General features: G+C 44.4%; 2 protein-coding genes across 2 annotated transcripts in view; one reads left to right on the forward strand and one right to left on the reverse strand.

Moving 5' to 3' along the window:
* Positions 1-505: 505 nt before the first annotated feature.
* On the forward strand, positions 506-7,608 carry LOC310803655 (transcription factor Sp5-like; the record flags this gene model as incomplete). Its single annotated transcript, XM_083668509.1, has 4 exons — positions 506-514; positions 3,206-3,352; positions 6,060-6,149; positions 6,445-7,608. 4 exons carry the CDS (start codon positions 506-508, stop codon positions 7,606-7,608), a joined length of 1,410 nt encoding a protein of 469 aa, XP_083524635.1.
* Positions 7,609-8,642: 1,034 nt separating this feature from the next.
* The window catches only part of arhgef25b (Rho guanine nucleotide exchange factor (GEF) 25b), a gene marked incomplete at its 5' end in the record, with an annotated part of 11,249 nt that continues 6,441 nt past the window's right edge, over positions 8,643-13,450 (reverse strand). Inside the window, 4 exons of the mRNA XM_083668512.1 lie at positions 8,643-9,799; positions 11,455-11,616; positions 11,892-12,106; positions 13,188-13,368. Of these exons, the coding sequence (XP_083524638.1) occupies positions 9,698-9,799; positions 11,455-11,616; positions 11,892-12,106; positions 13,188-13,368 (660 nt within the window). The 3' untranslated portion in view covers positions 8,643-9,697. The remainder of the gene's footprint in view (positions 9,800-11,454; positions 11,617-11,891; positions 12,107-13,187; positions 13,369-13,450) is intronic.

A 13,450-nucleotide genomic window follows, 5' to 3' on the forward strand; every position in this document is an offset into this window, starting at 1 on the left:
ATCAAACCTGAGATGTTGCAACAGAAGAGTGCATCTTCCACTTGTTAACACTGGTGGTGTGTTTGTATCTTCTGGTGTCAGTGGCATCTGAAGGCCAAGAAACTTCACTGATACAACGTAGTTATTCATTGAAGGTGATGTCATACAGGAATCAGTGTGTCCACATCTGAATGAGTAGTGTGGTTGACTAGTGTGTGGCAAAACGCATATAAATAGCAGCATCAACTGGGCACATCAAACATCAGTGGTAAAGAAAAAGAAAAAAAAATCAAGGAAAAGGAAAGGAGCACTTAACCATCTCTCTCTCTCACTCTCTCTCTCTCTCTCATCATCTGAAGATCAATCGTAACAACAACAACAAGTTAAATAATTCCACATCTTTGATCTGTAAGAACACAGATGAGAGTTAATTTCCATTTTGGATTTCTGTGTTTCTCAGGATGCACCAGCCAGCGGATCCACCTTGGTGTGCTAATAAGCTGGAATCAGTTAAAAGAGAAAAAGCATGGCTCCTGTGAGAATGGTGGACAAGAGAGTACTCTACAGATGCTGGAAAGTTGATTAAAGATTTAGAACCTTGTTTCATTGGCACTCGTTGATGTTGTACAGTATCCTTAATGAGTTTTTTTATTGCATTATTGATAAATACAGTAACTGGGTGTTAGACTGTGTTTGTTTTGTGGGTGTGAAGCAAATTATACACGTTTGAGACTGACTTTTTCAACTTGTACATGTGCACCATATCCGTACGCACAGTCCTGCATGGGTGAATAGTAGTGACTTGTCAAATTAGTTTAGAAGCAAATATCCACGCTTTGAAGCCACACTATTCTCCTCCTCATGCACCCCAACGCTTTGAAATGCAACATCTGCCTTTCAGTCCCCCTGCTCCCCCGCCATACAATTAGGAAGACAACATCAATGGATTGGCTTTCTACTGTTTTGCATACGAACAACAAAGCTAAGTGTTGTGTTTATGTGGTGCCCCTTGAATTTCGCAAAATGACTAGTTTAAACAGTCATCGACCTACTACCCAACACATGATGGGTCAATTGTAATGTAACATCGTCAGGTATGTATTTTTTGTGGGTTTGTGTGTGTGTGTGTGTGTGTGTGTTTGTCTGTCTGTCTGTCTGTGCTGAATGTTGTACGATGATTAAGTTCATTGTTCTTCTGTTTCTTTGCAATATTTATGTTGTGTGGTATTTAGAAATACAACATGAAGCAAAGAAAAATGAATTATAGATTGTCTGCAATCCTCTGAAATTAGTTTTCATTCATTTGAAATGTCTTGGTGGTAGAATGCTCAGTGCCTCCAGACTACATTGTCAAGGTTTTGTTTGAACAATATTTTCAACTAACAACTTTCCAGAGTATAGTGTGTTGTCAGGCACAAAGAATTTAGCACAATGCTAAAATAACAAGCTAAAAAACAAAAAGAAAGAAAGAAAGATGAATAGCTAAAAAAAAAAAAAAGAGAAGAGAGACAGTACTCCTTCAAGCTCTGTGGACCTCCAGGTGCAGGAAAATTGATGTGTAAAGTGCTAGTCTGAGCTCATTGATTCTCAATGGAAGCCATGTTTGATTGAGAATCTTCTGGGTTCATTGTGTTGTGCGGAATTTACACTGGATCTTAAAAGCCCTTGGTTTCGGCTGTGTTAAAAGGTGAGTTACAGTCATAGATAGATTGCTCTGGATGGGAAGATATTTTCATCAACCTTGATACATGTAAGATAGAAAGAAAATTACAAAATGAAGGAAAGGAATAATCTTTCAAAACTAAATAATTTATATCAAGAAGATCACATCAGAGCAATATGGCATATGTATAGGCTAATGATATTATAGATTATCTTTGATCAAAGTGTTTTTTTCTAAAATGTGGTCCAAAATAAATCTCCACATATATAATATACAAACTCAGCAAGACACTTGGGAGAAATTTTCTCAGAGCTGTTTTAATATTCCTCCAGAGATCAGCACTATATTTTCCACCCGTCATAAAAATCTGTTCAAGCACTCTCCAGGATACCACTGTTGACATGTAAAGATAGTTACATGATGTAATTATCTCCAATCTGCATCAAGTTTTCTTGATGATTGCAGTAGCTGACATCTGAACCCGTAGATATATACATAGAGCCGTAGAGATACAACTCTATTTCTGAACCGTACAGAGGGGGTCTAACCCCTTTATTCGCATACAGTAATTCACATAATGTTATAACAATATCACAGGGCAACCAATTCTCGTGTGTCTAACTAGTCAAAAAACAATGATAGCCCAAACCTGTGTGTCAATGTTCCAATGTTAGTGGTCTGTCCTTGGCTGGATCCCAGGGAAGTTGGGATGGGTGGGTGGGTCATGTTTAACTCGGGTGGGTCATGGTGATGGTGGCCCATTCAGGCCATGGCTACAACACCAGGGGTGTGAAATCAGCTTTATGACACAGACACCAGTAAAACCAGCTCAACAAAAGCCCTGGTGAGTGACTTTAAAGATGGTGCAGATGGCCAAAGCAGCTGGGAGCACTATGTGGTCACCTCCTTTATAATGCTGCTCCAGGCTGAGAAATCATCAGATGATGGGGTTTTGAGTGCTCCCTCAAGATGGACACCCAACAGCACATCAGTGTCATGTTGTTTACACCAGAAAGGCAGCCCCCAATATCTCCAAATACCCTTATTCAACTGTGTTTTAATGTGTACTTTATTTTAAGATGTACACAGAGCTTGTATGTGGGACATTGTTGATCTGTATTTTATGTAAATACCAATACAATAATCCCATCTTTAACTGTGGACCTGACTGGCCATACATGTCTCTGCCTGAATGTCTCTGAGGATAGTAGCTTCCTCACACGTGCTGTAGCTATCCTCCTGGGCAATGGGAGTTGCTTTTAATAACCGCAAGCCCTTCCAACACACCTTCACCCATCACAAACAGCAAACTCAGATAAAGCTACGGCAAAACCACACGCTCATCTGCTCACAACATGAATGTGAAAAGTGATCAAGTTTGAGGTGTTGAGTGTGTCAGGTGTGTTTGAGGTGGGAAGCGCAAACATTTCAGTTAGGGGCCCCGTCTCTCATTAATGCTATAATGTTATGAAAGCCTGTTTGATCACGTGACGCTGCAGCTACAGCAAATCTCCACCCAGCCTGGTTCTAATGATCCCTGGGATCTCTCTCCTTCTGTCTCAGGAACCAGGGGGCGAGTCAGGATCCAACGGCAGCAGCTGGATCCAGGTGTATTTAAATGAGGCTCTGCTGCGCAGCGCTGCTAGTCTGCGAGGGAGACAGGGGACGATATGTGGGACCACAGGAGCATTGTGTGTTTCACAGTTCAAAGTGAGAAGAGGGAGAGTCGTTAGCACTTCAAAGACACTCATCTGGGATCAGTGAGAGAGGAGGTAGGGGGAGGGGGGGTGGTGGCACTGAGACAGGAAATGCGAAGCAGAGTAATTAACATCCTCTCTGCACCCAGGATGAAACACACTGCCTGAGTGAGACACTGCACCTCCTCATAAGATCCACAACTCCTGCTTATCTGCTGGGTCATTTGCTTTATACCCTAACATTACATCTGAGCAAAATACTAAATCTAATTTAGATTCAATTGACAAATAACCTTTCTTTATTGCTACATATTACAGGCTTTCTATTGTTTTTATATAACACGCCAACATTGACTGGATCAAATTGCATTTTCATGAATAAAGGATCTTTTGAACAATAATTCACTAGTCACTATAGTACAGCTGGAGCCAAGCAAAAATCTGATTTACAGTGCCTTCGGAAAGTATTCAGACCCCTTCACTTTTTTTTCACATTTTGTTGTGTTATAGACTCAATTTAAAATGGATTGCATTAAAATAATTTCCCATCAATCCACACACAATACCCCAGAATGACAAAGCAGGTTTTTAGAAATTTCTGTAAATTTATTAAAATTGAAATACAGAAATACCTCATTTACATAAGTATTCAGATCCTCTGCTATGACTCTCTGAAAATGAGCTAAAATGCAAAAATGTCATCAACAAATCACTCAATAAGTTGAATTGAGTCCATCTTATTGCAAGGATAATGGTTCATGTAATTTTGGAATTAATATTTTAGTTTTTATAGGGTCTCTGATTTGCATAGGAATCAATTACACACTGTGTGGATCAGGTTGTTATTATAAACTGAGCAAATGGAGAGGAACAAAACTGGTCAGGAATGCGACCCTGAGGCCTGGGGAGAATCTACAAAGTTGGAGGTGGAGAGGAAAAAGCACAGTTGATGGGACAACATCATCTCAGTCACTCTGCAAAATTGATCTATAACCAAGTGGCCAAAAATAATCTCTTAATGGAAAATATTTTATCTCATATCCATTATTGTGTTTGCAACAATGAATTCAAGTGATACAGCAAACAAAGTGGCTGTAAATGGGTTTATTTGGTTTTACTCCAAAGCTTGGTGCAAATCCAGCACATGCAATGCAGTTTCCGCGCCATCTCTCATGTGAAGAATAGTGGTAGCTGCATCAAGTAATGGGTATGTTTGTCACTGGCAGGGATCAGAATCAAGAGTAAATTATGAAATTTGCTGAGTTAGTAGTGACATCCTAATCTACACAGTGTGATTCCTATGCAAAGATATTAATTCCAAACTGACATGAACTATTATCCTTGCATTAAGATTGGCTCAATTCAACTATTGAGTGACTTGTTGATGACATTTTTGCATTTTAGATCATCTTAAAGGGTCTTATGTAGATGAGGTATTTCTGTATTTAAATTTTAATAAATTTACTGTAATTACGAAAAACCTATTTTCGCTTTGTCATTTTGGGGTATTGTGTGTGGATTGATAGCAAATTCTTTTAATTGAATCCATTTTAAATTGAGTCTATAACACAACAAAATGTGGAAAAATTGAAGGGGTCTGAATACTTTCCGAAGGCACTGTATACCAGTAGGTAAACATTACTCTCTTCTTCTCCTCTCTCTTTAAGAACACATTGCACTAACTTTGACAAATAAAATATCAGGATGAAATAGGGGGGGGTGAATGAACCGCATGTACCGTTCGACTGGAGACATGTAGAAAAAGAAAAGTCAGTTGCGCTTTTGTGGGAAAAAGTGACATTTCATTACTGTAGGTAGAATACAAAAGGGGAATCTCCTGTTGGTTGTCATTCAGATTACTATGGCATAGGATTGTTATTCGCTGGCTATGCAAATGTGACTTGACACCTCGTGGAGGATCCTTTGAAGGAGCAAAATGGTCAACAGTGCATTTCCATTTGCAATAAGATTAGGTAATGGCCTTCACTTGAACCCGGGCAAGGAAACAGGCAGAGACCTGCACTAGTAGGCTCCTGTGTGACTATGGCGTTGGGGCGCATTCATCAATCATTAGCTTATTCTATGAGAGGACAAAAACAGTCACAACTCATGCGCAATTAATTTTACATGGATAAACATCGTGACAATGAGAGAGGGACACATGCCCGCTCCCGCTCTCTCTTTCTCTCTCTCTCTCTCACACACACACACACACACACACACACACACACACACACACACACACACACACACAGAGAGAAAGAGAGAGAGAGAGAGAGAGAGAGAGCGCGAAAGAGAGAGAGAGACACACACGCGCACACACACACACACACACACACACATACACACAGACATCTTACTTTCTCCTCGTGAAGGGGATCCCGCAGAGGTTCCTCTCACATAAGATGCTGGCGATCGTGTCGATTGGCTCTCTGCACACTTCAAAGGACACGCATTCACTGGGTTTGAGTCAATCAGTGGTGACAAGGTTCATGTTGCTGAAAGTTTGTCATCTTAAGTATTGAGGGAGATTGCTGGCATCGCGAAGTCGGGAATACAAGACCATTCAAGAATTCTATTACTACGTTATCGTTTCCATGGATCTTTTTCCTCACGATAATTTACGCAACAGGTGGCAATTTACAGCAAATATGCACTAGCACAAACGAATATTTCCCTTTTCCTCGATAAGATTTTGCCTCGGTGGCGCCGCACTCCAGCCAGCCAAAGTTGTTGCGCAGAAGGCTACAGACGCACAAAAACACATGGCTGTGCCTGGATCCGACCACTTTCTACATCCCTTTTTACAGGTGAGGATAACATGTTTGTATTACGTCATATTAAATTATATGGAATAGAGATTTCAGTGTTGCTTGTTCAAGGAGTTCGTTATTGCAATATGAAATTGTCAATGCAATGCAATCAATTCAATTAACATTATTTTAACTTAAATCTTTCTTTAGGAATTTGATTAACAGATTAGTTCACTCACTCTACTATGCTTCTACTATGCTATTTGTTGTAGGCCTATGATATGATATGATATGATATTGAAAACACAAGACACATCTTCAACATGTCTAATATCCAGCATTTCTCTCACAGGACCGCACACCAAGCTCATCCCCAGACAACGGCCTCCATCCACTCGCCTCCTACCTGGCTCGAGGCTGCGGCCTATCCCGGCTGGGGGGCAGCGGAGTAGGGCAGGAGGGCTTGCAGCCCCCCTATGAAGGGGCCATGAACTCTATGACTGGGATGTTCCAGCTGTGGGGTGGCGAGATGGGCCAGAGCTCTAATCTGGGGGTCCAACAGGTGGCTACTATGTCCTTGCCAAAGATACCTTTTCCTGGACATGTCCAGGGTGGACTGGGTCCTCATTCTTATCACCACCACCACCTCCATGAGCTCCCCCTCACCCCACCTGCCGAGTCCTCCTCCACCCCTGCCTCATACGCCTTCGAGCTCTCCCCAGTGAAGGTGCTCACCCCTCAGGTGCAGGGGACCTCCTCCTCCCCATACTTCCACCACCAGCACAATGGCATGGGACAGAACTTTCCAAACTTCCTCCAAGGGTCCGTGCCCAGACACCCTCACCACCCTGGTGGAAATGCAGAGGAAGGCCAGCAGTGGTGGAGCCTGCCCCAGACCACAGGCAGCCCTCATGGCAACCACCATTCCCATGGCCAGCCTCACCCTCACCCCCATCCCCACCTTCACCCTCACTCCCACCCATATGCCCTGCGCAGGCAGCTGGTCTTGGGGCACCAGCCTCAGATTACAGCCCTCCTCCAGAGCAGCTCCAAGGGTCTCCTGGGCTCCACAAGGCGTTGCCGACGCTGCAAGTGCCCCAACTGCCAGGCCTCGGCTGCGGGGACAGGAGCTACAGCGACCACCCCAGAGGAACCAGGCAGGAGGAGGCTGCACATCTGCCACCTGCCGGAGTGTGGAAAAGTGTACAAGAAAACGTCTCACCTGAAGGCCCACCTGCGCTGGCATGCCGGGGAGCGGCCCTTCGTCTGCAGCTGGATCTTCTGCGGGAAGAACTTCACGCGCTCGGACGAGCTGCAGAGGCACCTGCGCACACACACGGGGGAGAAGCGCTTCGGCTGCCAGACCTGTGGGAAGAGGTTCATGAGGAGCGACCACCTGGCCAAACACGAGAAGACCCACCAGTCTGGGAGGGGCTGCAGCAGCCAGGACACCCAGCAGGGGGCCCCGCCACAAGGGGGCACCAGTGCACCACCCAGGAGCATCAAGAAAGAGTAGAGAACAAAGAGAGAGGAGAAAGAACTACTGTATGTAACTCCTAGCTAGCTATGAAGCCACAACTACTCTCAGTGGGTGTGAAACCCCTGCAGGATACCATTGTGAAGATAGCGGTACAAAAGCCCTCATCTTTGTGAGTGATCAAAGACTCCAACACACATTTCTGCATAAGACGAGGGTGTCTTTGAATACAAAATAGTATTTAACAAGCTGGATTCTGGACTCAATCAAAACAGTAATGCAGTGCTTGCCGTGATTATTTCACACATACTACCAATTTGTAGATCTTATATTTAATACTGTGTTAAAGTTTTTTCTATAATAAAATAACTGAACTTTGGGACTTATTTTGCTAATATATCATGGAGCATGAGCACTTCATTTTTGCTAAGTTAAAAGTATTGATCAGAATACATGGGTGGGTCTTTTTTCTATTCACAGATATTGATTGACAATCTATCAATAAGCAGTCTTTGTAGAGTAGGGTTGGGTTATGCCAAACCTGGAGGGCTGCAGTGTCTGTAAGCTTTATGTTCAGCTCAGCACAAACACCCCTAATATGAAATAATCAACGAATCCTTTGAATCAGGTGTTTTAGAGCAAGCAGAAGCCTCAACACTCTGCATCTCCTGAAGAAACCAGAGGGGCATTAATGGTCTTCTCCTATCTCATCACTAGAGGGCGACAGATACCTACTGTATTTTTCTCTGTCCTTCCACAGCTAATCCTAGATGAGCTCGTTATATTTGGTTTACTTTAATAATAAAAAAAGCTGTCTGATTTCTCTTGATAAGTGCTTTAGCATTGTTATTGTTCACTCGCCTGTATGACTGGGTGGCAGTATGACTTACACAAGGGCAAAAACATTGAAGTGTATTGTAGGCCAATGTGAAGGAAATGTGCTCGGTCAATCAGGGTTACGGGATACTCCTGTAAATGCTTACATTCTCTGTTTCGTTACAGCTGCCTTAGAATACATACAGTAAGCTATGACCATGAACATGATCAGACGTACAAACAGTATGAGGACAACATTATATTTCATAAAGACACATGTTTATTGATATGATCCCACATTAGATTATTTACATTCATGATGACATTGACAGATCAGCATTCCCCCCTATCTTTGTTCCCTTTTTCCTCTCTCCCATGTGATTTTGGAGTGTTGCTTTGTGTGAGTGTGTATGTGTGTTTTATTCAGATAACGTTTAAACAATGGCAGGGTTAAAATAGCCAGAAGAAGGAAAATAAATCCATTACTAAAATGCAGGGCGCGTACAGACAAACACGACTGCTTAAGCCTTGGACAGATTCAGACCTCACAATCAAACTCCGATCTATAATCAAACTCCGCTTAACTCTTTCACGGTCCGTACAGTTGACTCAAAGGCTACATGGTGGTAGCCTGAAGGTAGTAATGAATTCAGAGTCAGAGTTAAGTACGTAAGAGAGACAGACAACAGAAATATCCAGGTATCTCCTCAGGGGTCTTCACCGCCATAAGATTACAAAGTGAAAACAGTTACATTATGGTCATATGGTCCCCTGTGTTTAAGATAAAGCAACGGAATACACTTTGAAAGAAGTAATGAAGCAAGTCGCAAGTCGTCAAATGTCCATTATTTCTATGAAAAAAATGTGTAGAGTATCACCAAATGAAGTTGAATCTTGGATAAATGAGTGATAATCTTAGTGGTGCTGCAGTAGGGTGTTTTGCGGTGTGAATAGCTACCGAAGCATCAACAATGCGTCCACCTCACTCGCACACTACTCTTACTGTATATATCAACATGCACACACTGAACACACAATCAATATCATCATACGAGATCATACGGTACTTCATCTTGCTCTTATAAAACACCACGAGGGCTGTCCCGCATCACAATAATAAGTACAGGTATCAATTCAAGTGGTAGAAAACATAATATGATGACAGAAATACCAACACAAATCCTTATGACACGCTAGACATACTGTAGTAATAGTAACATAGCAACAGTGCGGTAATGACAACAACGGTGATAGTGGAGTGGTTTCAGGCTCATCCCAGCCTGCCCCAAAGTTCAAAGGTCATCACAGGTCATCACTGGTCATTCTCTGTCAGCTGATCCAGGTTGCCTGAGCGATGCGTTCCGTAAGCCCCTCCCTCCCCCGCCATGGCTCCATGGAAGCTGTCAGTCAAACCCTGAGTAGGAGGAGACACAGGACAAAGACAGAATTAATTAGTTCGCTCAATTTGTTGAGCAAATTGCCAAATCCTGAGTGTTAAAAACAGTGGAATGACACATTGGCCAAGAGGCATGATACTCCAAACATGGCATAATGACTACAATGGCAATAAAACCTTTCAGTGCCTTTGTAACATTTAAGCCTGAAAGTACACATATGTTTTATGTTTATAATGGATGCAAACATCCTTTCTATCTTGGACCACCTGTTTTTCTCCACTGTGAGCCAAGCCCTTCTGCTCAGGGCCTTCAGTTGCGCCTTCAGGATGGGCAGAGCACAAAGCAAGTTTGATAACAACACTAAAGACCCTGTGGTTCTCACACTAGTGCCAGAGAGAGAGAGAGATAACCTAGCCTTGCAGAGATGAAGGATGGAGTATACAATGTTGAATGATTGTAGCAAGATCCTGTCCTTACATCAACCCAATAGAGAGAGAGAGAGAGAGAGAGTGAGAGAGAGAGAGAGAGAGAGAGAGAGAGAGAGAGAGACCCTATCGTACTCTGTCCATACAGTAGTTCCTTGGGGCCTTAGCTTTATTCTTTTGAAACTTTTGTGCTTATTCATTATTGTTTATTTCACTTGCTTTGGCAACGTAAACATCTGTTTCCCATGCCAATAAAGCTCCTTTGAATTTAATTGAGAGAGAGAGAGAGAGAGAGAGAAAGAGAGAGAGAGAGGGAGGGAGAGAAAGAGAGAGAGAGAGAGTGAAGGAGAGAGAAAGAGAGAGAGAGAGGGAGAGAGAAAGAGAGAGAGAGGGAGAGAGAAAGAGAGAGAGAGGGGGAGAGAAAGAGAGACCCTATCCTACTCTGTCTTATCTCTACAGTAGTTCATTGGGACCTTAGCTATATCTATATCCCTATATCTATATCCCTTAGAAGATCTTCCTTTTTGACTCAGTGAAGTATGGAAGCAGGCCAGATAAGCGTCTCTGAGAGGAGCGCCGTAATCAAATCCATTTCCTCCTAATGGGGAGAGACTGAGTAAATAAGATAACAACACCAGGGGCACCTGGTTCTCCCACTAACTGACTTGAGATCAGTGTGTCCATTGGCCAAGCCATGTGTCCGCACTTACAGTATAGTGACCTGAGATCAGCTGACCTGAGATCAGAGTTACAGCGCCACCACCACTCATGTTCTTTGTACTGTGCTTGCTGAGACTGACCACAGATCAGTTGGACCGCGTTGGTATTAAATCCAGTGGGGAACAACAACAGGATGTCTCACATTAGGGAGAGAAAAGAGAACTGGCCCGGGTCATTTCCCGCCATCAATGATATAGACAACAACCTCAGGGTTGGCCAGAGTGATAATACAGTCATAATATTACTATTATTATTAGTCATAATATAATTATTATTATATACCTTGGAAAGAGCTGAGTTCACAGTCATATATCCTCCCCCCCCACCCCCACCCCTCAATCCCGTAAAGTTTAACCAAGGTCTTTAGAGAGCAACTTTTTACTCACACTGTCCATTCACTGCTCTGTTTTTGGAACCGGTGATGAAAGAGTTGATGTGAATGTAATGACTTACTGTATCCTGCTGATATCATGGTAATGGAATCAGTGAGTTAGTACACTGTGTTCCACTGCTGCAGGGTTCCGTACCTGTGAGCTGTGCTGCTGGCCAGGGGGGCTCAGGCCGTTGGACACCCCCTGGCAGTGTCTCATCTCTGGGGACAAGCCCAGCTGCTGGGGGAGAGACAGTGGGAGGTGAGAGGGAAGAGGGGGCAGAGGGCTGGGGTTGGAAACCCTAGGGCAGGGCGGTGACTGAAAGGGAGAAGGAGAAAAAGGTGGATTTTTTCTTTCCCATACAATGTGAGACTTTTTTTTAATCATCATATGATTTGCTGGGAGTGTGTGTGTGTGTGTGTTGGGAGTGTGTGTTGTGAGTGTGTGTTGTGAGTGTGTGTTGTTGTGAGTGTGTGTTGGGAGTGTGTGTTGTTAGTGTGTTGTGATTGTGTTGGGAATGTGTATTGGGAGTGTGTGTTGTGAGTGTGTGTTGTTGTGAGTGTGTGTTGTGAGTGTGTGTTGTGAGAGCCCACCAGAGCAGTGTGTGTGTCGACCAGTCCCTGGCTGGGCAGGTGGAGGGAGGGCAGGGAGGTGTTGTAAGAGCGCAGGCAGGGCAGGCGGTGTCGGTCGATGGAGGCCGAGGAGTGGGGTCGTAGGGCAGGGTTGGGGGTCAGGGGAGCCCTCATGGCCCTCCCCAGGCTGTTGGACTTGCTCTCCCTGCGCTGGTACTCTATAGGGGACTGTAGGGCTGCAGAGCAGAGGAGAGAGAGGGACGTTAGAGACACTGGTACTCTATAGGGGACTGTAGGGCTACAGAGCAGAGGAGAGAGAGGGACGTTAGAGACACTGGTACTCTATAGGGGACTGTAGGGCTGCAGAGCAGAGGAGAGAGAGGGACGTTAGAGGCACTGGTACTCTATAGGGGACTGTAGGGCTGCAGAGCAGAGGAGAGAGAGGGACGTTAGAGACACTGGTACTCTATAGGGGACTGTAGGGCTACAGAGCAGAGGAGAGAGAGGGACGTTAGAGACACTGGTACTCTATAGGGGACTGTAGGGCTACAGAGCAGAGGAGAGAGAGGGACGTTAGAGACACTGGTACTCTATAGGGGACTGTAGGGCTACAGAGCAGAGGAGAGAGAGGGACGTTAGAGACACTGGTACTCTATAGGGGACTGTAGGGCTGCAGAGCAGAGGAGAGAGAGGGACGTTAGAGACACTGGTACTCTATAGGGGACTGTAGGGCTGCAGAGCAGAGGAGAGAGAGGGACGTTAGAGGCACTGGTACTCTATAGGGGACTGTAGGGCTGCAGAGCAGAGGAGAGAGAGGGACGTTAGAGACACTGGTACTCTATAGGGGACTGTAGGGCTACAGAGCAGAGGAGAGAGAGGGACGTTAGAGACACTGGTACTCTATAGGGGACTGTAGGGCTACAGAGCAGAGGAGAGAGAGGGACGTTAGAGACACTGGTACTCTATAGGGGACTGTAGGGCTACAGAGCAGAGGAGAGAGAGGGACGTTAGAGACACTGGTACTCTATAGGGGACTGTAGGGCTACAGAGCAGAGGAGAGAGAGGGACGTTAGAGACACTTTTCTGGAGGATGTTTTCGACTGTCCCCTCTAGTCTAGTTCACTCTGATACACTTAAAACACTTCATGTAACATATTTCCATGACACTCTTATTTGATTAAACTTCAACTATAATTATGACAACATTGGCAAATCCTTTGGTGACCAGGATGTTATATCAATGTTATATCATTGTTTACAGCAGGTTTTTATCATAGAAACGTGTGGCCATTGGACCCATCCAGGTCCTGGCAGTACCATTGAGAAAGTTCCTCTGGGTGTCCAGGATCTGGACCACGTCGTTGACCCAGGCTTGCCGCGTCTCTGGGGACGACGCCTGCAGGACGAAGCGTGTCACGTTCCCATCAGGCCCGCGGGACGTCAGGACCAGACGGTATGGATCCTCCTCACAGTGGTCCTCAACACCCAGACAACTGACCTGCAGCAGAGAAGAGTGGTCAGTGGTCATACACACACACACACACACACAAACACACGCATGCACACACGCACGCACACAG

This window comes from Argentina silus (assembly GCF_951799395.1).
Source record: "Argentina silus genome assembly, chromosome: 4".
NCBI classification, from domain to species: domain Eukaryota; kingdom Metazoa; phylum Chordata; class Actinopteri; order Argentiniformes; family Argentinidae; genus Argentina; species Argentina silus.